Below are 25,589 nucleotides of genomic sequence, written 5' to 3'. Positions count from 1 at the left end.
TGCAGTGCTCACCATTTAGAAAGGACTTTCTAGAATGGTGGCTAGCAGCTATGGGGCTTGCATCCCACTAATTCGGATTAGAGTAGGTGCAATCGGACTGCCAACAAGAGTGGTCAGAAATGCCAGAACAATGAGGAGAGAGAGGGCAGTGCCTGAGGACACCCTCTCTCTGGCCCCGTTTCCCACTTTGGCCTGCAGAGCTTATCCACAGCACAGCAAACTGTCAACTAGCATGGGAGGATTTGCCAGCTGTGGATTGTTCACAGGCCCTTTGTGTCTCTTTTTTCTACCTTTTGGTGCTAACCTTTTTCTACCTGATTAGCACATTAGCCAATCAGGTAGGCTCACAGAGAGACCTGTCAGCATGTCTGATAAAGGGTTTGATGAGAGAGAAGGCTAAAGTCATCTATTCAGATGAGCGCTTTTCATGCATCCACATCCTTCCCCATCGCCACAGATCATTGAGAGGCTGATTAGCTCTGGGGGTGTCTCTCTGCGGAGGTCTCTCTGTCTGCCTCCTGCCTTCAGAACCACACTGCTGCCTCTGTTTCCAAGAGCTCCTCCATCCAGCTTAGTTCTGCCATGTTTGTCTTGACCTTTCTCTGGTCTGGTCTGAACCAGCATATATAGTCCAGCTCTTGAGCCCAGTGTAGGATTATCTGTTGGTTTGGTTCAAACCGTACTGGCCCTGGAGGCAGCCCTTTTCTGTGTTGGTGTCGCTGGCTTGCCATACCCCTTATTCAGACTGCAGCGTGAGGCTGTCTCAGGCCCTCAGTAAAGGTGAAGAGACTTCCCGTGCCTAGAGGCGCGGCCCCTAGCTGGCCTCAGTGTCCTCCAGGCTCGCACCACATGCCCAGGTGCATCCTGATGCAGATCCTGAGAGAGCCTCTTTTCCCGCAACTCCCACCCGTTCCTTCCACATGAGCTGGATGCTTTTTCACAGGTTCTATAAACGTAGCAGAGTTTGGGGTGTGTGAAAGTTTCTGGTAGCAATTCAGAGCCGAGTTTATTTTCTCCAGAAATAGTAGGTGCTTCTGCCAGAAGGGATAGGCCAGCCCCTTCTCAGAAACATCAGCTGCTGATGCCCAGCAGTGACGCATGACTGCCCGGACCATTCAGGCAGCGAGGGGTTAATGTGAGGGTCGGACACCCTGGGAGGTGGTCACATCTCCTGTTACCAGTTCCATGATTGACTCGGGTATCTAACAACACTGGAAACAACTCACACGAGTACTGAGGTCAGGACTTATCCTCGGCTCTCAAGTGGAGGCACTAGAGCTGGCCCAGCCGCCCAAACAGCACCCGGAAAGATGGAGAACTTCTGGATGTACCGATTTGAGTGTCACGAAGGAGAGGTAGGTGGATCCTAAGGCTTCAAAATCACATTTGCTGTTTTGCTTTTTATTTTCTTTTTCTCATCCTGTCAGGTTGTAAGTTGGTCTCTGCATTTCCCTTGATGGTAGGAGTTAGTACAGCAAGAATAGAGAAGGGGGAGTGTGCATTACCCCAGACAGGAGGCAGTGGAATCAGGTTTGCCTGGGGCTTGGAAGTCCAAGATGGCAAGGACAGAGCAAAGGCTGCTCGACCACTCAGGAAAGGTGCTTGGAAAGGGGTTGTGCTCCTTGCTTTCTCCCCATCAGCATTGCATTCTGATTCTCCACATTCTAATAAATGAGTCACTTCGGGCATTGTACCTCCAATTCCATGTTCTGTGTTGTGCTTTGTGCTTCTGTGATGCTAATGAAAATGAATGGAGATTAGCGCCTTGCACGTAGGAACTGCTTTGCTAGTCAGTGAGGTAATGAGTATAATGTACCCTTGTACAGTGCCTGACACACATAGTAAGCCCTCTGTAAATGGTCACTATGACTGTTCTTAGTAGGTAATGTGCTATTACAGCAAATCCCCTTGTGCTCTTAGCTACATCTCTTAATAGGAATTAAAAATGGCTTTGGTTTTTCTCTCCCACAGAGCTAAGGGCCAGTGGTCTGGGAATGAGTGTGGGAACACCATCAAGGAATGGATGGACTTAAATGTGGAAATGAGTAAAAGACCCCCTCATTTTTCCAAATTGTAATGCATTTCATTTAAATACAGTGAGGCTGTTTCAAAGGGGGAAGAGATAACCTGTGTTTATAAGTCAGTTTTATCAGATAAGAACTTGTTTCACCCTTACACTGGTGTAGTTAATTGCTTATTTATTTATTTATTTTTTGTCTTTGAGAACATGGCTTCAGAAGCTTTTTGATGGTGAGAAATGCATTATTTGTGTGGCCTCGGATGATGACATCCCCCTCTGTTGGAGCAGATCACTGCTGTGCAAGGCTCTGGGCTTCGAGTGATCCAGGTCTTCAACTTATAGATTTAACATGGGTTTAACCGACTTGGGGCTGGGAACAGAAGGGCTTTGCCTGTGGGAAAAGAGAGAACAAAAATGGTTAGAATATTTTAGCTGATGGTTATCTCAAAATGTTTCATTGGTATTACTTGAATCCGTTATAAATATATATATAAAACAGTTCATTAAGCCCAGGCTATTATCATTTTAATGACATAATTATGCCCCTACAATGCCATGATAACTTTCTACTTCACCACATTAAATAAATATAAATGTGCATTGATAATATAGTTTAAACTGAGACTGAATAATTATGGATTTCTTAACCAGTTTTGATTTTTAGAAGCACAAACATGTCTTGGGGCAAGAAAAAAAACTAATCATATATTTGGGGTTTTTAAAAACAATTCTAATGTGGAATAAGGTTAATCTAAACCAACTTGGATCAGTGAGGGAAACAGTGTACATTGGTGTGAGAAAAGAGATAAAGCTGGATAAACCAGTAAGCGTAAGTGCAAAGCTATTTGAGGACAGTGGACCTTGAGAAGTAATGCTGCATGTGTTCAGACCCACTCTGTATATAAACCTATTTTTTGCTTCCTTTTCCTCTGATACAAAATGGGTGTCTATGCATGCTTCCATTTATTCAACATATTTATTGAACTCCTGCTATATATTTTATGGGGTCTCTGTATGAGGCACTTGGAGAGGAAACATGTAAGCTAATGATAAATCCTGCCTTCGTGGTGCTTATTAAAATATTGTACTTAAAATATGATTACTGTCCTGTAGCATTATATTTTTATAAAATAGAAGGGAGACAGTGAGGCACCTTAAGAATGGTACAAACACAATGCATGCAGACAGTTGTTACAAGAGGGGCTTTCCTTTCCCTTAAGAAATCTAAGAAGGCTGTATGAAAAAAGTACTATTTGAAATGGGGTTGGACTGCTGGAGCTTCCTGTATGTGAGGAGTTCAGACAGGAGCATAAACAAAGACGCTGAGCAGAAACGCCGGTGATATGCTGGGAACAGAAAGTAGTTCAGTTTGGATTGAAGAAAGAGAATAGGAAGTAGAAGAGGGGAAAAAAAAATAGTAAAAGAATTAAGGCCAACCCTTGGAGTGCCTTAAGTGCCAAGGTAGAGTCTAGAATGTGTTCTATAAGCAAAAAAGAATGACTAAAGATTTTTGAACTGAGGAATGACTTGTTCAGGGCTTGTTAAACCTGCATTTTAAATGAGAGTAAATAGGTGCTTAATGACAGGTGTCTGGTGAAGAAGTTTATGAGCTCTTGGTGCTGTAGTCTCATGCAGCATATTGGCTGCTTAGTCACTTAAAGAATAAAAAGCAAACAGCTTATTCTCAGGTTCTCTGTGTTGTTCTACATATGTGAAATTACTGAATAACCGAGTCTCAGATGGATTTGGCAAAACTGTGTAATTTTTAAAGAATTATGTCCTCCTGCCCTTCATTACCATGAATTTCTGTTGCCGAGTTTCGTTGGAGGAAAGAGGCCAACAAGTATTGGAACTCATTAAGGTTGGCTAGGGCTTGCTGGGATGTTTCACCAGGTGTCCTAATCAGCAGTGTGCCAAGGTCGTGTGTGAGCTATGCTATAAATTAACAGTAGAGGCATACGTATGCCCTGATTCTCTTTTGTAAATCAATCACTATAATAGCATCACCCTCAACTCCTATATTTGGAAATGCTGTCTTGGTCGGGAGATAGTGGACATGCCAGAAGTTGCACACAGCAGTTGTATATACCCCCCAGCCTTAGCCAGTAATGAGCTGTTCTTACCAATAGACCATTAAGAGTGTTGGAGCTTATGAATTAATGTAGAATCTTGTATGATTTTATAGAGCCTTTTTGCTTTTCAATTTTACCCGTGAATAAAATTTTAATAAGGAAAGAAACGAGATGAAGAAAACATCCCCGTGGGCATTTGTTGTCCTTGTGAGCACTCTCCCAGAGGGCTGAAATAACTTTTCTAACTGTTCAGATCATAAAAAGACTTGAATGCTTTGCCGGTGCCCAGGCACTGAACATACCACTAGTGTGCATTATCACTAGTTAATACTCATGGCAACCCGAGAGGTGGGTGCTAGCTGTTTCCCCATTTCTCAGGAAGTATCAAAGAGGATGGATGACCTGCCCAGGCTCAGAGCCATGAGTGGTAGCCAGACTCTGATCTTCCAGATGCTGGGGCTTAAGCATTTAATAACCTCCCTATCCTGAAACATAAGTTACCTTGTTCGGCCACAATATAAAATTAAAAACATTTCAAGGGGCTGGGTGCAGCAGTGGTTCATGCCTGTAATCCCAGCACTATGGGAGGCTGAGGCAGTTGGATCACTTGAGGTCAGGAGTTCGAGACCATCCTGGCCAACATGATGAAACCCCATCTCTACTAAAAATACAAAACTTGGCTGGGTGTGGTGGCGGATGCCTTTAATCCCAGCTACTCGGGAGGCTGAGGCAGGTGAATCGCTTGAACCCGGGAGGCGGAGGTTGCAGTGAACTGAGATCGCACCACTGCACTCCAGCCTCAGCAACAAAGCAAGACTCCATCTCAAAAAAAAAAAAAAAAAAATTTCAGGGGACAAATGAAATGTAACTATGTATGTAACTGTGTTTCCTGGAATCACACTATGCTTTTCAAAATGGAGCCTAATATAGGAAAGCAGATAATGGTGGCTTTGAGGACTAAACCCATTGTCTTAGGAGTTGATTGATTTTCTTTTTTTTTTTTTTAAATAATACTTTAAGTTCTAGGGTACATGTGCACGATGTGCAGGTTTGTTACATATTGGTGTGCTGCACCCATTAACTCATCATTTACATTAGCTATCTCTCCTAATGCTATCCCTCTACCTCCCCCGACCCCATGATAGGCCCCAGTGTGTGATGTTCCCCTTCCTACGTCCAAGTGTTCTCATTGTTCATTTCCCACCTATGAGTGAGAACATGCGGTGTTTGGTTTTTTGTCCTTGCGATAGTTTGCTGAGAATGATGGTTTCCAGCTTCATCCATGTCCCTACAAAGGACATGAATTCATCCTTTTTTATGGCTGCATAGTATTCCATGGTATATATGTGCCACATTTTCTTAATCCAGTCTATCATTGATGGACATTTGGGTTAGTTCCAAGTCTTTGCTATGGTGAATAGTGCCACAGTAAACATACGTGTGCATGTGTCTTTATAGCAGCATGATTTATAATCCTTTGGGTATATACCCAGTAATGGGATGGCTGGGTCAAATGGTATTTCTAGTTCCAGATCCTTGAGGAATCGCCACACTGTCTTCCACAATGGTTGAACTAGTTTACAGTCCCACCAGCAGTGTAAAAGTATTCGTGTTTCTCCACATCCTCTCTAGCAACTGTTGTTTCCTGACTTTTTAATGATCGCCATTCTAACTGGTGTGAGATGGTATCTCATTGTGGTTTTGATTTGCATTTCTCTGATGGCCAGTGATGATGAGCGTTTTTTCATGTGTCTTTTGGCTGCATAAATGTCTTCTTTTGAGAAGTGTCTCTTCATATCCTTCGCCCACTTTTTGATGGGGTTGTTTGCTTTTTTCTTGTAAATTTGTTGGAGTTCTTTGTACCTTCTGGATATTAGCCGTTTGTCAGATGAGTAGATTGCAAAAATTGTCTCCCTTTCTGTAGGTTGCCTGTTCACTCTGATGGTAGTTTCTTTTGCTGTGCAGAAGCTCTTTAGTTTAATTAGATCCCATTTGTCAATTTTGGTTTTTGTTGCTATTGCTTTTGGTGTTTTAGACATGAAGTCCTTGCCCATGCCTATGTCCTGAATGGTATTGCCTAGGTTTTCTTCTAGGGTTTTTATGGTTTTAGGTCTAACATGTAAGTCTTTAATCCATCTTGAATTAGTTTTTGTATAAGGTGTAAGGAAGGGAGCCAGTTTCAGCTTTCTCCATATGGCTAGCCAGTTTTCAGCACCGTTTATTAAATAGAGAATCCTTTCCCCATTGCTTGTTTTTCTCAGGTTTGTCAAAGATCAGATGGTTGTAGATGTGTGGTATTATTTCTGAGGGCTCTGTTCTGTTCCATTGGTCTATATCTCTGTTTTGGTACCAGTACCATGCTGTTTTGGTTACTATAGTAACCAAACTAAACTATAGTAGTATAGTTTGAAGTTAGGTAGCGTGATGCCTCCAGCTTTGTCCTTTTGGCTTAGGATTATCTTGGCAATGCAGGCTCTTTTTTGGTTCCGTATGAACTTTAAAGTAGTTTTTTCCAATTCTGTGAGGAAAGTCATTGGTAGCTTGATGGGGATGGCATTGAATCTATAAATTACCTTGGGCAGTATGGCCATTTTCACGATATTGATTATTCCTATCCATGAGCATGGAAAGTTCTTCCATTTGTTTGTGTCCTCTTTTATTTCATTGAGCAGTGGTTTCTAGTTCTCCTTGAAGAGGTCTTTCACATCCCTTGTAAGTTGGATTCCTAGGTATTGTATTCTCTTTGAAGCAATTGTGAATGGGAGTTCACTCATGATTTGGCTGTTTGTCTGTTATTGGTGTATAAGAATGCTTGTGATTTTTGCACATTGATTTTGTATCCCGAGACTTTGCTGAAGTTGCTTATTAACAAGCTTTATTCCAGAGCCTTTCGAGTCCCAAGTGCTGTGATAGGACATGATTCTGTGTCTCTTCCAATAGAAGGGTTTCTGGCCCAGCCAGTGTAGGTGGCCTCTCCACCCCTTGTCCATCTTGGCAGCCGTCATGCCACACTTCAGCCACTGGAGCAGAGGTGCTCTAAGGAATTCCTGCATATGTGTACCTTCAAAAAGCTGCTGAACATTCATTCGTTTGAAATGATGACCAGCATTCTCAAAGTATGGGTAAGAAGTGATTCAGTTAGAACTTTACCTTGAAAGCAATACTAAAAAATATAAATATAACCTTAGTTTACCCTTTGACTATCAACATCTAGGTTGTAGTTCCAACTGTACATGAATTCTTAGAACAGAGAAGTAGTACTGATTTTATATGACGTAGTATTGATCTTAGTTATAATTTTTTTTCAAAAAAAGTCACTGAATCACACAAAATAACCTTCAAATCACATGTGACTTTTGCAGCATGTTTCAGAAAGGGTCATCTCAATCATGAGGAGAAACATTTCAGTAAAAATATTTAAGGACTGACTCAGTTTTCTTAAGGCCCTTTCTTAATTATTTGATATTCCTGTCATTCTCTTTGGAAGCACCTCTAATGTTACCACTCTTGCCATTCATCATTCCTTCTCTAACCAGTGCAACCCCGCTGGTTTCTCCATTGTCAGCAGCTGGTTTGAGAAAGACTCCAAATAATAGTGCATCCTATCCTCACAAATGATGATAGTGCACAAATGATAGTACATCCTATCCTCACAAGCACATGTCTGTCTGGAGACTCACACCTTCTGGGCTACTGGATGGATATCCAGTTTTTCAACCCGGCTCCGCAGCCTCATTTCTCACCTGCCAGAGCTGTGCTGTTCCTCCTCCCTGCCTGTGTTTCCAGTATCTTCCTCTGCTTTCCTGTCCCATACTACTCTGTGAAGACCACATGGTGTTCAGGGTTCAGCTGAAGCACCACCTCCCCACAAAGCATTGCCTGATGCACACCCCTCCCCTCCTGCAGAACTGACCACTCCCTCTGTGTCTCCACTGTACAGAACAACATCCTGGCTACCTGCTGGGGACCTGCCTTTCCATATCTGCCTCCTCTCATTCTCTGAAAACAGGTCTCCTTCCTCTTTGTTTCCTGGCCCAGTGTTAGGAACACAGATAGGCACTGAGATGTCTGTCGAAGGAACAAATAAATAATAATCACTTGTGGTGGTGCTTCTCTTCCCTTCAAACAGCCTGAAAGTTCCAGGAGCTATTTGTATGTCTCCCCGCTACCACGAGAAGTGCTGTCTTTGCCCCTAAGAGATGTTCAGTCAGAATTAAAATGAGGCCAGGGGCAGTGGTTCATGCCTATAATCCCAGCACTATGGGAGGCTGAGGCAGTTGGATCACTTGAGGTCAGGAGTTTGAGACTAGCCTGGCCAACACGATGAAACCCCATCTCTACCAAAAATACAAAAATCAGCTGGGTGTGGTGGTGTGCACCTGTAGTCCCAGCTACTTGGGAGGCTGAGGCAGGAGAATCACTTGAACCCAGGAGGCAGAGGTTGCAGTGAGCCGAGATCACGCCACTGCACTCCAGCCTGGGCAAAAAGAGTGAAACTCTGTCTCAAAAAAAAAAAAAAAAAGAATTAAAATGAATGATCAGCTTTGCCTTGGGATACTTTTATATCCTTTACCCACCTCTGGCTCCATTGCCAATGTATAGGATGATACATTTCTTGTCTGGGATTCAGGAACCTGGTCTTGAGGCTGAAAGCTTTGCTTTGTGGAATCCCAAAGCTGTGGTGGTAAAACTTAGATGGTAGCTGTAGAGAATCTGCTAGAACATTTTCTGCAGAAGATGAGTTGTTAGCTTAAGGAGACCTTGTAATTACGTAGAACAGGGAGTTGTTGGTGAGTCATCTCTGCGCACTGTGTCCTAGATAGACGTCCGGGTTCAGCACTTACCTTTGTGAACTCCTGACCCTGCATTTGCATCCTATCCTCACAAGCACATGGTCTCATTTGCTTAAAATTGGATATCCATCCAGTAGCCCAGAAGGCGTGAGTCTCCAGAGATATATGTGACAATAATTTTACTTTTTCTATCATATTTCATTGCCTAAATTTTGCCTCCAATGTATTCTTTGAAAGTTAACAGTATTATGTAATTTCTGTTTTTTTTCCTCCATTTTTAAGAGTATATCAAGGTGGAAGTTGGACGTAGTGGACAAAGGTCTTGTAAAGCAGACATTTGAGATGAGTTAAACACTAACACCATTGTTTAGGCTTCACGGGGCCATGTCTGTTTTGAAGCTGTCCACCCTTGACATTTAGGCAATGGTGTGGTGATTTTTAGGCTTCCATTAGACAGGGTCCTCTCTCATTTGGGGACAGCTTTCTGCATCAAGAGTGTCCTTGGAGCCCAGGTGACAGTCATCAAAGGCAAAGACCATTTCTCTAATTCAAAATGCAAATCGAGGCCAGCCACAGTGGCTCACACCTGTAACCCCAGTGTTTTTGGAGGTTGAGGCAGGAGGATTGCTTGAGCCCAGGAGTTCAAGACCTGCCTGGGCAACATAGCGAGACCCTGTCTCTACAAAAAAAAAAAAAAAGTTTTTCAGTTTAAAAAAACTGCATGTTGAATATTCTACACACAACACTAGAGGGATGCTGTATCAGAAAAGGGCCTACCATTGACCACTGAAAAATGAAGAAAGCATTGGGTGCATCTGTAACATATCTGCTTCTTATGCAAGCTGGAAAACATTGTAAAGCTGAATAAACTGAAGCCATTTATTCAGCAAACATTTATCGAGTGCCTACTGTTCACAAGACCCAAGGCGAGGCAGTTGGAGGATGAACATGAACAAGACAAGGTCCCTACCTCCTGAGAGCTCTTGGGGGAGAAGGGGCATAACGTGAACAGATGATTACACAGCATGGCACGTGGCTGTGGAGAAAAGGAATGTACTGTGAATAGGGTCTGTGGAAGCTTCAGCAAGGTGAGTGCTTTTGAGCTGAATGTTGAATATAGGAAAGAATGAGGGTGAACTTTCTAGGTGGAGGTCATTAATTGCACATGCAAATAGGAGGAAACTCGAATGAGTTCAAGCATGTGCCAAAGGCGAGAGCACCCGGGGTCTGCAGGGAAGCGGTCCCTGATGAGGTTGGTGTGGGTCCAACCAGAGCCTCTGCAAGGGCAGTGCCCACTGCAGGCTCATTTGTGCCTCCTCCCCCTGTTCCATATGGGTACTCAGCAGCAGTCACCTCACTTTACTATGGGGTCTGGGCTCCCTCTTCCATGCCCCTGCTCTCTGTCTGTATAACCTGTCTTCTTACATCATCCTAAGATCATCAGGTCCTCATAATGTTGTAAAGAATTTATTTTTAGAAGATTTAGAGCAATTGAGAAATAGGAAATGTGAGACTCTCTGGAGGATTGTTTTTAATGAAGGTGTGATACAGCCCTCAAACCATGCAATTAAAGAAAATCCAGCTGCACCAGGTTCCCCGGGGGCCAGACCCTTAAAATCTTTGTGACAGAAAATTACTTGGGGGGAAAAATAGAATCATACATATCCGAAGAAGCTCTTCAGATTTGAAAAACTGGGGAAATTTAAAGGCATTAAATTCTCATGAAGACTTTACTACATTAATTTGGAGTCAGCCAGAGAGCAAAATCGGCAAGTACCCACCAGCTCTCTTTGGTGCCAAATAAAAGTTGTGTGTGTTTCTTCTTGAAGGCATGTGGGGCTACTTTATTGCAGCCAAGGGCTGTGGGGCCTGGGGTTCTTTATGCCAGCTGTTACCCTGGGCCTGCCCTCTTGGCTTCCCCACAGAGTGTCTGATGTCTGCATGTGAATATTTAAGGGGTTCGTTCATTGTCCTGACCTCCCTGCCTAGAATCAGGTGTATGGGATCACAGGAAACAAATTCAAGTCTCACAGCATTAGGCTGGGATCATACAACTTCTTCATCTGAATTAAAATGAATTTCACTGCATTATCTTTCTGTTCATTTGTGGCCCTCTATATTTTCCATAATTCAGACTTTTTGGAAAAGATTTATTTTTTTTGTTTGTTTCACACAGTGCTCACCAAGCTCCCCCTTGTCTATCAGCCCCACCGGCCCCAACACCAGCACCATTGCTGTGTGAAACATTATCCCTTTCCATGAAGATATTTTACTGATGTCTCTGTGCCTCAGCTTCCCCCAAGGGGGCTGGTCCTGAGAGATCAGACATGGGTTCACGCAAGCACTAGGGTTATTTTGCTTCCTTTGCCCAGGACTTACCTCCCCACGCATCCCCACGCTTCCCCACACTTCCTGAGAGAATACATCTCTGTTTAGTTTTTCTCTGTGTTTTATGCCTTTTGTCAAACATTGCCAACAGACTGTGAAGTAGTGCAGCCTTCCTCTCAGAGGACCATCACTGTGGAATTCTTAAGCATCTCTGTGGCTCACCAGAGGATGCCTTTCATCTCCCAAGATTTCAAGAGCACACAACAATGTTTGGCTATAGGCTGGGGAGTGTTTTCCGGGCCTGTATCAGTCCCATCCCTGTGCTTGCTTGTTTTATTTGCCCATCCATTCAGAAGATATTTATGGAGCACCTTCTGTGTACACCGACCTGGGAGCTTCCTCTTCACATCTAGCAGGGCCTGCCTGCACAGGGAGCTGGGGTCCCATCATCCCAGGCAATACCACACCCAACCAGGCCGTTCTCCCTGAGCCTATTTTTCTAAGCCTTATTTTGCGATACACCGTTTGACAAGGGATTTTTGAACTGTTCTAAGAGCATCCAAGGTAGTGTTTGGATGTTAAAATGCTGAAATTTCTCTGAATTTTCAATAGCCTGTAGACTAAATCAGACAAAATATTTGAAATCTGAATTGACTAGGAAAATACAGGTGGTATGGTTTCTAGCCATCAAAATCAGGCCCAGCTACCTCTTTAAAAATGTGTTTTAATTTTTACTTTTTCATGTGGATCATCTGGGGCCGGCAATTTTATAAGACATTTGGTACCCTAAATATTTGGCTTCGTCAGTAAGAAAAAAATGTTTTAAACATGTTTGTGTAATATCCTTAGCTCGATTCATTTAGGATTTTTGATATTCAACCTTTTGTGTATTTTCTTTCAACATTTGGCCTAAGGGAAAAAACGCCCATAGCTATGAAAGCTCCTTTGAAAGCGTGGCGGGACTTGAAAAAGAAAACTTGAAAACCACAAGTGTTTTATGTACAGTTGGCAGCTCCTTTTTAAGAGGTTTTCTCCCCACTGCAGTGTCTGTTCAGTTGTGTTCTGCTTTGCTTCTGTCTCCTGGCCCCTTTCCCCCAGCCAAGTGTCTGCTGAGTCTCTCAAGTTCTCACTGTGTTTCCTCTTGCTGTGTTCTAGTCTCCGTCTCCTGGCAGCTCCTCACCCTTGGGTGCAGAGTCATCAAGCACATCTCTTCACCCCAGTGACCCTGCGGAAGCCTCCACTAATAAAGAGGTAGGGTGCCGTTTTGTTACCAAAGCCATCGGGCCGTTTTGCTTTACTCTAATACTGTTCCGGGCTTCCTAATACAGCATCCTACAGTGCTCCTGACCCACATTACCCTGGTGAGAACAATCCTGATTTCTCCTCTCCAGTGTGCAGTTCACCTGTTAAAGCCATGTCATCCAGTTTGATAGCCACTGGCTGCAGATGTCTAATTAATGAATAAAATGAAAAGTTTATTTGCTCAAGCACAGTAGCCACATTTCAAGTGCTCGGACAGGGTGGATTACAGAGCATTTGCATCATTGCAGGAAATTCTGTTGAACAGCACTTGACCTCAGACACCAAAAACTCCACGTACAGCATCTTTCCTCCTGGCATTACATGCCTGCTGATGCCATGGACTTGCAGTTGCTGTGTGCTTTGGGAAATGTGTTAGTTTCTTAAATACCCTTTATTTCAGGCCCAAATGAGATATCTTTCATAAGAATAGAGTGGCCATGCATTCCCAGTTTATGTAGGGTGTGGTCCCAGTTCACACCTGTTGTCCAGGCAGCCCACCTTATGAGCGCCCTTCTCTCTTGCTGGTGCGGTGCCGCCTGCGAGAACTTTCCACGGTGCTGGAAATGTTCCACTTCTGCTCTGTCCGCTATGGTAGTCATTAGCCTCATGTGCCTGTCAAACCCTGGAAATGTGGCCAGTGTAACTGAGGAACTGAAGTTTTCATTTTATCCCATTTTAATTAACTTAAATAACCACATGTGGCTGCAGACTGCCAGACAGTGCAGCTGTAAAGTATCCCTTTTGGACAACAAATTCTGTGGTCGCCTTGCTGATGTGGAGCATTTCAGTGAGAAGATGCTGCTTTCTTCCACGGAGGTGTCTGGGTCTGAGAAAGGGCAGCCCCAGAGGGGAGACACTGCCTTCTCCTGTACCCAGGGTCCTTTTACACCTGGTGAACTGCCATCCACACCTGCTAATGAGCCAACATCAGGTAAATGTTGGTCTGCGCCATAATCTGTGTGTGGGCTCAGCTCACTCTAAATATAGCTCTCCCTCATCAACACTGAGGAGATGTGTTAAAGAGGTAAACCACATGATGAGCGATGGTTTCCTTTTCCCTCATTTTGCTGATAATTTTATGTTAAATGCAATGAAAAAAAAATCTCTGTTTAAACTGAGTGGCAGATCGCTTTTAAAGGGACCCTTAGTTAAAATTTACCCTTAAGGCACCCTTGAATACCATATATTTGCCATTAAATATTTACGCAAAAGGAAAGTATTTTTTATTAATCTGTTCATATTAAACCAAACAAACAAACATAGACCTTCTCTGAAATGACACCAACATTAGAATTTAGACTAGAAATATACTTTGGTCTCCTCTGGTCTTGAGCCTCAGACCCTTGGCCATTGGGAGCACGAGTGACAAGGGCACAGTTTCTGCTGTTCCCACCATTCCACAGTTTGCTTCATTCTTATATCACATGGTTGGGTGAGAACAAATAGTAAGAAGAAAAGAAGGACAGGTGCCATGATGATAACAGTGATGAGCATTATCGTTTCTTGAGCATTGACAATGTTCCAGGAACTGGGCTGAGAAAAATCACAGATAGTGTCTCATTTAATTCTTTAAATAATTCTGTGAGGTAAGTATCACTGTCCTCATTTGCTGGTTGAAAAAGCTAAGAGGTTGAATAACTTACCTGAGTTCGTAGAGCTCACAAGTGGTCAGCCAGGATTCAAATCCAGAGGTCATGGGAACCCGTGCTCTTAACTGCCAAGATCTGCCACTGCTGGAGTAGAAAGTGTTTGCAGGTCGCAGACTACATGGACAAGGTACCTTGTCTGTCATTGTTCCAATTGTCCAATTGTGCCTCCAAGTTCTGCACATGAGTCGATTTGTGTGACCCCCAAACACAAATCCCAAAGATCTTAGCCTTTAGCTTTTTAAATGCAACTTTATTTATTTTTTCTTGAAAGTTAAGGTTCAACTGATGTTCATCTCAGTCCACACGTGAAATAAAGGGCTAACCAGACATCTAAATATTCAGCATTTGATTATGCATTAGATATAATAAGGCAAATTTGTTAGTTTCTCAGTTCCTACTAGACTTGGCTCATGTTTCTACATATCCTTAGAAATGATGAAAATCCTATTTGTGTGTAATAATTAGAGATTCTTTCATTTCACAAAACTGTTTTTAAAAAAAATTTACTACCCCAGAGACTAAGAAAGCTAGTCATGAGCTCATGCATAGAGAATAAGTGAATGTACCAAATGCCCTCTGTTGCGGCTCTTTTTTTTTTAAAGATGGTAAACTTTATTTTGCCAAATTATTTTTTTCAAACTTATCTTTTTATTTTTTTATTTTTTGTATTATACTTCAAGTTTTAGGGTACATGTGCACAGTGTGCAGGTTAGTTACATACGTATACATGTGCCATGTTGGGGTAGCTCTTAATAAAACGGCAGCTTTTAGAGCTATAGACCAAAGTAATTCTTTTGTAGCTTCTGCTAAAATCTGGACACTGTCTAGCATTCAGAAAGTATCGAAATAGAGCAAGAAAATGTGAATTGACTTCTTAGATATACCTGGAGGCTAAGCAATTCTGATTAAACAAACTCCCATTACCCCAGGCTCTAGTTACTTGGGACAAGGGTAGGGAAATGGTTGGAAAATAATAACTTAGAAAGTTTTAGGCCCCTATGAAGATGCTAGCTTCCATCTGCATACCATGAAGTTACGAGGGTTTTTTTCTTTTCTTTAAACCAACCTAAATTAGACAGATTTGGCTGCTGGCTCTCAACTGGGCCTATCTTCTCACTTAGGTAAGTGGAAAATAAAATGAACGTAAAGCACTGCTGAAACTGGAGTTCTCTTTCCCCCTATCCACATATCCTGGCTTTTATTTGGTGTGCATTTTCTCATAAATGCATTACTAGCCAGTAACTTTTCATTCCTGGTGCACTAGAAACCCACCCACTTTGGTGTGCAGAACCATTTCATCCCAGTGAGCACACATGCAGCAGGTTTACTGAAAAGCTGCCCTGTACAATGTATTGTTGTGTGATTAGTGTTGAATTGTCATTATCCTGAATTGAGCTGGAGTCTTATAACTAGGTTTCTTCAACTGCCCCAATTTTTCACAAAACAATTAAAACTACTATTTTTAGACTGTTGTCCAAGTATTAACTAAGTTATCATCCCTTTGCCATTCCCATCCTCCAAGGAAAGAGCACTGTGTCAAGTGCTAGGTTAGGGAGTTGCTCCCCATGACACATCCCAACACTCACCCAGGGCGCTTTCCTCATCCAGCCTGCCAGGCACCCCAGAGTCTTCCCTCTATGCAGGTCAGCCTATCCAACAGCTATTCAGTGCCAGATATCTTTCCTCTTAAAGTCATGCATTTAAATAATCACCTAAGACTGGGTAGGTTCTCAGCAATGGAATTCTTGGCCATGTAAACATTACCTTCTGCCCATTTTAGGGACTTGTCTTTAACACTAGCTCTCCACTCTCCTGTGATGCTTGTGTCACCCTGGTCCAGACATATCAGTTACAAATTCTACTACTGGTGGAAGCAGGGGTGAATTTTTTTCTCTTATCTCAGTCAGTGTTACATCTAGGACATCTGCTTCTGAAAGGAACGTATGGTGAGTTTTGCTCCTCTGATAGCAGGCAGTTAAGCTGCCATCTAGTCAGGCTCTAAAAGGTGTCTAGCTCATCATCTCTGCTTCCAACAGTGCTGTGAGAACCCTGACCTTTGCTCTGAGGTGCAAAAGAAATTCCAGGGCTTTTAATTTACTCCTTTGTTGTGTTCTTATTCAGATAACACACAATAATGATTTATATAATGGAGTTTTTCAACTAAAATGAATCAGTAGGAGATGAAAGGAAGAGATTTTTAAAAACTCTAGCACACATTTTTAGCACAGTGAGAGATCACTGTGGCAAAGAGTAAAATAAATTTCTCTAAGAGAATTCTTAATTTCAACATATAATCATAGCATTGGTGCTTTCACTAATCAGTTTTTCACATGGAAATGCAGATCTTTAAGAATACGAAGTGTGCCCTTTTTATTGTTGTTAGAGATTTTTGTCTGTGGGATTGTTTTTTAGTTGGCAAATACCTCTCTGATTGTGAAATGTAAGATTTCTAGATTATCTAAAATATGAATGGACTATTCTGGGTTTTAGGTAACCTTTACTAATAAATGCATGTTTATCTGCACTTTACTTTCTCTAACTAAAAACGACCAATAACTGGTAACTGCCACTGATTATGTATTTATTTTTCATGTTGCATGGATGATTGTGTTAATGCATATTTCATTATGCTTTGCTCTTTTTGAAACCTCTTTGTCTTGATTACAGTCAAGAAAAAGCTTGGCTTCATTCCCAACCTACGTTGAAGGTAAGAGCTGAAAAGAAAATATTGAGCACTGAGTCATTCATGAATCGTTTAGCATTGGGGCATATGAAGCACTGAGATACAAGACAACAGAAGGGAAGAAAGGCCACAAAGTCACTTATTCACAGTGTTAACAGTCTTAGGAGCTTAGACTCAAAGGATGATAGCTGGGAGCCTCTCAGAAATCCTCCTCACGTCTTTGCTCATTATGTGGCTGAGGACTCTGAAATTGGAGTCGAAGCTGTGGGCTTTACCCAGTGTCATGCAGCTTAGCAGTGTTCACACTGGATCCAAAACCCAAGTCACCTTATTCTGTCTCTGTGCACCTCATACATTCAAAAGAAAAATTCAAGTGGAAATGAACATCAACTAAGGCAGAAATTTCGGTCTTTTTTAATAAGAAAAAACTTCCCAGCAATTTTCATCTATTACGTGGATGAGCTAGTAATAGTAACGGTTACCGCATGCTTACTCTGCCAGGTTCTGTTCTAAGCACCTCCCATGTAATAACTAATTGAATCCTCACTTCAATCCTGTGAAGTGAGTTTTATTATTATCCCCATGTTATAATGAGACAACTGAGGCATCAAGAGGGTAACTTGCCCAAGATCCCACAGTTGGCAGTGCAGAGCCAGGCTATGAATTGGCAGGCTGGAAATTCTCTCTGGAAACTGGTGTCTTTGTGGGGCTGCCGCACATGGTTGTGCAGGTTACTCACTGCACAAGGCACCTACTCAAAGGCCAAGTGGGACCAAAGTTCAGCCAAGCTCTGCACTCCATCTGGAGATTGTACCATCCAAATGGGGCACCAAATCAGGCACCATTTCTCATTCACAAAGAGGCACTCACTCTCGGGCTAGAGGTGGTGCTGAGGGTCCACCTGGGTGCATCGCCATTTCCTTGAAGGAGGCTTTTCTGGAGGCCAGAGAACGCCCAGACATCTCTCTAAGGGTGTGTCTGGACTTTGGATCCTGTGCGTGAACAGTCATTGTGTTCCACTGCCTGGGAAAGTGTTACTAGGGCTCATAAACCTTCATGAACCCTTGGGCTCAAAGCCCAGGACAAGCTCATAGTTTTGGTTTAGTTACTCAGGTTTCTCTCTTGAATCATCGTAAATTATTTGCATCGTTTTTGTGAGGCCCTGAAATTCTGTGAGAGCATTCTGGGAAGTTTTCTGAAGTTTGAAAGCTCGCGTCTTCATATTCATCCCCCAGGCCTAGAGATTTTTCAGGCTCAGCGTTAGCCTGAGTATGAGGATGTCACATGTGTGCTCCGTCATCCACAGAGCAATCCGAAGGCAGCACTAAAGGGAAACCACGTTCCGACAGGCCAAAAGAAAACCTGCAATTCTCTGACATAGGATCATTAAGAGTTTATTTTTTTTTTAACTTTGTAAGAATATACTATCCCTGAGCCCAAAGTGAACTTATGAAATTGGGGCTTTTATTTTTCTGGGTGTGATGCGATGACAGTGATATTCAGTTATATTCAATTTCCTGAAAGGATAAATGGCATAAGACCATATCTCAAAATGTGTTTAGGTCTGATACTTGTGTGTCTTGGCTGCTTGGCATTTCTACAGTCATTTAAATATAATTTGGATTGCTTTTAAACATATCCCCATACCCACACTTACTGTAGTCAAAAAGGGACCGTCTCAGTGAATAGCACCAATAGCGCCAAATCAGAGAATATATGATGTTAGAAGTCCCGTAGAGAAGGTAGTTAATTTTTGTTTTTCTTTTAACATTGGTTTTTAAAAAATAGATGGAAGACTTTTAAAAATTCATATCCCGGATGAGATCTTTCTTCTCCATATCTGTTTGGCAATAATGATTATGTTTCCATAACACTGTAAGTGCATCACCAGGAACTTATCATAGAAGAACTGACAATCTTTTACTTTATATAAAGTGTAATGTGGATTCAGACCTGTTCATATATTATTTTATATGCTTCCCTGCTATACAGCTGAAACTGTATATCATATATAGCCCGAATCCATCTCACACCTATAAAAGATTCAGAGCGGGCCCCTGTGGCTGTTGAGTAGAGTGTGAATTACTGGTATGTAGTGGAGGCAGATTTGTCTGTGTACCACTCACAGTGTTAGCCTCGAAGTCTTGCTTATAAAAATGGAGAATAAGACAAATAACAGGCTTCCTTATTTAATTACTACATAGATGCTTTGTGAAAGCCCTTCCTAAAACACTTTTAATTTCTTTGTTTCAAGCACCACCTTAGTTTTAGATAAATGAGTAGATTATTTTACATCTGTACTCTGATAAGTAGTTCAGCACAGGAAGCAGCTGTGTAAACTCAAGATGAGCTTGATGTTTAAGGATAAAAATAAAAAGCATTTCAGATTAGCCTTCCAAGAGGAAAAAGCAAATTGTTTCCATTACAAGTTATCTAATTTAAGACCCTGAGGTTTTAACAGTGGGTTAAAATGTACATTTTAGTCTCCGCAGATGTACCAGTCAGGTCAAATAAAATACACAAGGCTAGGCATGATGGTTCATGCCTGTAATCTCAGCACTTTGGGAGGCTGAGGCGGGCAAATTGCTTGAGCCCAGGAGTCCAAGACCAGCCTGGGCAACATGGCAAAAACCCCATCTCTACAAAAACTACAAAAATTAGTTGGACATGGTAGTACCTGTAGTTTCAGCCACTTGGGAGGCTGAGGTGGGAGGATCCCTTGAACCTGGGAGGTGGAGGTTGCAGTGAGCTGAGATCACACCACTGTACTCCAGCCTTAGCAAGAGAGTGAGACCCTGTCTCAAAAAAAAAAAAAAAGAAAGAAAATAAAATACGTATGTTTCAAGTGCAGATTAAAATGCCTTTTTAAGTAGACTGTTATACAGTTATATATTAATCACAGACATGTTTTCATTTCAAGTTAGAGTTTACAAGTAATTGTGGTTAGAAACAGGTGCCCCCAATTAAAATATTTAAAACAGGTTTGACTTAAAAGGCTGGTAAAATAGAACAGACAATTTGATTTTCCTTGGAATCGGTCTGTGTGTGGGCACAGGCCAAGAACATTATAACCTGTAAGTGAACAAGATTGACAGCATGGGACTGTGGCTTTGAGGTCACGTTATCTGTCTTGCACAATTGAGGTCAGAAGCCATTACAGGAATCCAGACATTCTGAAACAGATATCCTATTTCTCTGATCTATAAATTTGTTTCTTCCCGTTATGGATTAAATGGAGGAAGAGATATGAATGGGGGGGCAAGTAATAGGAATTGCTGTAAAAAGCTTTTCTAAAAAGACAGCCATCTAGTTATTTAACCATTTATCCAGCAAATATCTAGTTGATACCACCTGGGTGGCAGTAAGACAAGAGAGTCAGAGGTGAATGTGACATGGTCCTTGTCCCCTAAGAGCTCACAGTCTAACAGGAGAAACAATATCCTTTATTGCTGAATTTTATGTTCCATGTTTAAGTAAATATTTGTATCACTTTCCATAGTAAATGGTTTTAGAGAAGCAAAATATTCTAGAAACTGTGCCTTCTATTTGAAAATGAGGTGTGGGTGCAGATAGACACAGAGAGATGCTTCAGACGAGCAGGTTGGCTCTGCCTCACCTGTGCCAGCAGTGAGGCATGGGAGAGGGGTGATGTGCCATTGAGGGGGTTGGCAGGCCCCAACCCAGGATGGCTTCCCTCACTGTGGCTCTATGTGTTACAGTTCCGGGACCCTGCGACCCCGAAGACTTGATCGATGGAATCATTTTTGCCGCCAATTACCTTGGCTCCACTCAGCTGCTCTCAGACAAAACTCCTTCCAAAAACGTGCGCATGATGCAGGCCCAGGAAGCCGTAAGCAGGATCAAGGTGAGGACATCTGGGTGCTCCAACAGGGACAGTGGGCGGGTGTAGGCACTTGAGCAGTCTACAGCACTGGCCACAACTCCACATTTAGTTTAGAGGAGAGTGGTTTGAGATGACATCACACAGGCAGTGCTTATCCATGTGCCTGTTAACAAAACAAAAATTTCCAAAATCTACTGGAGTCTTTATATACAAACATGATTTATTTAGGTTGTTATAAATGGCCAGTCTTGAGAAGAAGTGCTTATGATCACAACCTTTGAAAAGTTGATGTAATGAGGAAGGATGCCATTTTGAGTATTATGTCTCAAGTGCAAGGCGTACCACTGGATTTCCACTGACAGCTGGAGGTCAGTGGCAAACATTGATGTTACAGAGTTGGTTCAAACTAGGTGGCATTGCTTTTGAACCAGTCCATCCTGTTCAAGCTAGACTGAACTGGCTTGCTTCAAGGAAAATGAACCCTTTGATCAAATCAAACCTGGCTAGTCTAAGGTCAGTGCAAGGCTAATCCAGTTTAAACTAGTTTGAGGCCAGTCATAACATGTTTGAATCTGTTTAATCAAGACATAAAAGGAACGAGCCTGTTTGATCCAGGAGGAACCACTCTCATCTGGTTTAAGTCATTCACAACTAGTTTGAACCATCCAGAACTGGTTTATTCCCATGAATAAATGCAGCAACGCAGAGCTCTAGAATCTCCACCACGATACCAAAACTACCTAGAATCATGGGCAAACCAGGACTCCAGGAACACTTAAGGTGTGTTCATGTCATCCACATGCCATTGTGCCACCAGCACCTGGAACCACTGGGCAGCCTCCCCGAGCCTTGAGGCCATTGTCACCTAGAGCCCTAGGGACAGCATCATGGTAGAAGTCCAGGACCAGGTACTTCCAGCAAGTTGGAATAGGTTAGGACTTGCAAGAGTCTGTTTTATCCAGTTTCAACCTGTCAAAATGGATTCTTCCCTCAAGGAGCCATTCCATATTTCATACCTTCTCTCACACACTCCCAGGTTGCACCCTGGTGTTTGTGTGGTAATGTGGAAGGAGAAAGAGGGACAGGTAGACCGCAGTAACTGAGAATCCTTAATCTTGCAATCAAAGAAAAAATTATTCCTTGAGCACTTAGGCATGAAGAGCTGTGCAGGGTCTTGGCAGGGAGGAAAAACAGTAGCTGATAAAGTGAGATCCTTGTTCTCAAGCTCAGCAGCATGAATGAGGGAATGACAAAGCAAGCCAGGGAGTGTGCGGGGTGTGCGCAAGGAGGAGAGGACGGTGTCAGAGGCCGAGTGCCACCAGAGTGCAGGGGAAGCCTGCAGATGTGAACACCTCTGACCACTGCCTTCTGCCTGAGAGGTAGAAAGGAACAGTAAGTGACCAGCAATTCCAAGAGGTGCTTGCAGAGGAGAGGCAGTTGGTTTGGGCCTCATGCCCAAGCTGATTCTTATGATAGTCACGTGTCCAGACTCTGCCACGTGGTGAACAGTAAACAGCTCATACCATCACCAACACCGTAAATATGATGCCCCTAAGCCCTCAGCTGCCCAGTTATCCTGCAGTTCCCAGGATGCTGTGTGAATGGCCCCACGTCCCTCTCATGGCTTCCTCCTCAGGCTGCTCACTGCCGCTCCTGCTGCTGGGGCCTCTGTGTGTCACCCACTGATCTGACCACCTCTCTGTACTTGGAGGAAATGCTTCTCCCCCAAGCTCAGAGCTGGCCCTTCTCTTAACTCCTCCTAGGACAGTAAGCCCATGCCGTAACTTTTGACATGACTACGATGTTTTTATAAACCAGGGAGGAGTGATTTGCAACTGCCTCAAGAGTGGCTGTTGTCACAACCCTGCTAGGCCAGACCTAGTGTCAGGATTACTGACAGGACCTTTTAGTTCCTTTCATGTGTCAGGGATCCACTCAGTCACTTCATCTGGGGCACACAAACCTTGCCTGTGCCTCAGAGGCCCTGCTGCCATAAGGTCCATTTCTGTGGTGTTTGTCTTCTTCTAAAATTAGCCTCTCCCAGAATGATGGACAGTGGGAAGGTCCACTTTTAGGGGAAGCCCCCACCCCCTACCCAAAGAGATGTGTCTTTCCCCATGGCTCCCAACAGGACAACTCCGTGGAGACAGTCTGACCTTCATACCTTTTGGGACTTTGAGACTAAACAATGCTATGGATAGAACATCACCAGGTTCTTGGGGAGCTGCCCATCCAAGCTTGGCCTAGTTCCCTTTCACTGTCTTCCCATTTCCAAGAAGTAGTGACATTGTGCCAGCAAGTCTCCCCAAGGTCTTCTCCATCTTAATTTAGTTGTCTTCCAGGCACAGCATTCAAAACAACAACCCACAAGCCTCTGAGAGAGCGCAAGCTGCTTTTCAGGTGCAGTCACATCCTATTTTGTATAGAGTAGAGAACTTTAAATCAAACAGACATAGAGACATAGTTCTGACTCCACATGCCCCATGGTTACCAGATATGGCACCAGGGCTTCCAAGTGAATGGTGCTGTTAGCTTCCCCAGGTTTGGTGGAAGCACAAAAGCCTGGTGTGCCTCACTTGGGGTCTCTGATAGACAGGGACTGCCTTCATAAGATATGTTTGGAAATGAGTGGGGGCACCTCCGCTTGTCACCGTGACTGGGGGCATTTTCTGGGCCAGAGCCAGGTGTGCTCAAGACCCTATAACACCCAGGGCAGAGCCACAAAACAAAGATTTTATCTCTACCAAAATGCCAAAGAGCCCCTATCAAGGAATGCTACCAGAGCCCGTTCAGGCGTATCTTCCAGAATAAAGCAGCAGTCTGCCCCCACAGGAGTACTGAAGACTCCTGAGGTTGAAAACTGCATGTTGCTTTGAGGTTAGTTTTTTCTAGGTTCTATCCATCAAGGTTTCAAACATTTTAAGGTTCAGGTTTCATTGGGGACACCTTGTTTATTAGCCCTCTGATAGCTTTGGACTCCTACAGATAGAACATTTATGCCTTTCCAGTCCTCTTACGGCACTTAGATAGTGCTGAGATGGCCTTACAGGGAAAAAGCAGGCACGGGGCACATCACTTGAACGTAAAGCAATGTTTGGGGTACACAGCATCCCTGTACCAAAGCTCATCAGTACCAATTATATTGTGAATTACATTTTATTTCCACAGTGGTGTCCTATAGAGTTGTTATTCCTTCTTTAAAGTCCAGCTGCCTCATAAGAAATCAGAGATTTTACTTCAAAGCTTCCAAAGGATTGGTATCCCGAAGTTCCACAGTTCATTTGAGTCAAAAATTAGATGGCTCTGTTGATCAGAACAACCAAGATAGAGGCTTTCTGATTATAAATACATTTTAGACCTGCCTAGAGCAGAATAGGCATCTGGAAAACATAGATTTATTTTTACAAGCAAATTACTCTGGCGTGAGGAATTCATTATACAGTGGTAAAATTAAATGGTTACATTTCATTTATAACTTATAAGTATCATTTTACAATGTGCATCTATGCATTGGAAGGAACTGTTGCCTGTCATTAAATATTTTCTGCTTCATGTTCCTTTTACATCCATTAAAATGCTTATCAGATTGGTTGACGTTATATCCAGCTAGAAGCCTTCTCCAAGTGTAAATGGAGATGCCTGTTTAAGTCAGCACTCTCCAAAAAGTGACTGTGTCAGGGAGCATACACGGACTTCATCAATGCAAAGGGAAGCTGGGGGGCAAAGAGTGTTGATCCTGAGCAGGCTGGGCGCAAGTGGAAGGAGCTTGCACCGGGTGCCCACATGTGCTTGAGAGACACTGCTCTGTAAGGAAGATGGTGCCACACTGTTTCCTAAAGAGAGACTGACCTTTCAGAACAAGTTATTCTAGGCCACCTTGACAGAAAGGACGTAGAGCACAGCAAAGCTGCAGACTTTATAGCGTCCGTCCAGGAAGGAAGGAGAAAGAAAAGCTCTGTGGATTTATTTTGCAATCCATTTAGCAATGTCCTTAACCCCAAGCTGATTAGTAATTTCTGGCTTGGTACTTTCACCTAAACAAAGGTGGGGGTAGTTTCCTCCTTTGTTTTCTGATTCCTCCTTCTTCCCTCACTCCCTGCAGGGATCCCCATTTTGTCCCTCTCTTCCTCTGCCTACATTGTTTGTTTGACCAGATGGACGTGGCTGGATGTGAATGAGAACTGCTCACCATGCGCCCTGTTATTCGTGGTGTTTTGTCTCTGAACAGATGCTGACCTTGAAGCTTAGGTTTCCATTTCAAAGTAGTCTTTAATTTCTATTCCATTTGTCGATTATGGTGTCTGCCACTCATGTAGTACCAACTGTATACTAAAATTGAACATTGCTCATTGGATTTGGACTTGGGGTTTTGAAAATTACTGTTTTCTTAATTTAACAAAAAATTTACAAGATTCATTTGCCACATGGAGAGAGAATTTGGAGCTGCGGTTTGGCCAGGTATTTTCTACTTAATGTGAAAAGAAACAAAGGAATTTGGCCCCAAATGCCAACTGTTGCTGTGCAGACTCCTGTGATAGGCCCTTTAGGAATAAAAATTAACCAATACACAGTTCTTGAGCTTGAGAAACTTGCAATAAAAACAAGCCAAAAAGAATGTTAGGTAACAATAATAGAAGGTAAGCTGAGGGCTCTGAAATTTAAAGGTTTTTCCATCTACCACAACTTAAGAGATGACGTATCTGAGCACAATAGCAGAATTAGAAGACATCTGTCATTAAACATTTTTTTTTGTTTTGGTCTTTGGTCCCTCCCTAATGTGTTCATTCTGCCTTTGTTGGTCATCATTTTTGAGAAGTAATATCCTTCCAGAGAGCCCCCGTATACCTTAGGGGATTGCATTAGAGCCCTGGTTCTCAAAGCATGATCCCTGGACCAGT

The 25,589-nt window shown here is 42.8% G+C and overlaps 1 protein-coding gene across 3 annotated transcripts in view; it reads left to right on the top strand.

Moving 5' to 3' along the window:
- Positions 1-25,589, top strand: part of APBA1 (amyloid beta precursor protein binding family A member 1) — a 229,499-nt gene that overhangs the window by 168,438 nt on the left and 35,472 nt on the right. For all 3 annotated transcript variants that reach the window (XM_054520022.2, XM_024252888.3, XM_054520023.2), the window contains exons 3-5: positions 12,369-12,464; positions 16,832-16,871; positions 20,567-20,712. In XM_054520022.2, the coding sequence (XP_054375997.2) occupies positions 12,369-12,464; positions 16,832-16,871; positions 20,567-20,712 (282 nt within the window). The remainder of the gene's footprint in view (positions 1-12,368; positions 12,465-16,831; positions 16,872-20,566; positions 20,713-25,589) is intronic.

Source organism: Pongo abelii, chromosome 13 (genome assembly GCF_028885655.2).
Source record: "Pongo abelii isolate AG06213 chromosome 13, NHGRI_mPonAbe1-v2.0_pri, whole genome shotgun sequence".
NCBI lineage: Eukaryota > Metazoa > Chordata > Mammalia > Primates > Hominidae > Pongo > Pongo abelii.
The sequence above is the reverse complement of the archived record's forward strand: the minus strand, read 5'-3'. Positions and strand labels throughout refer to the sequence as shown.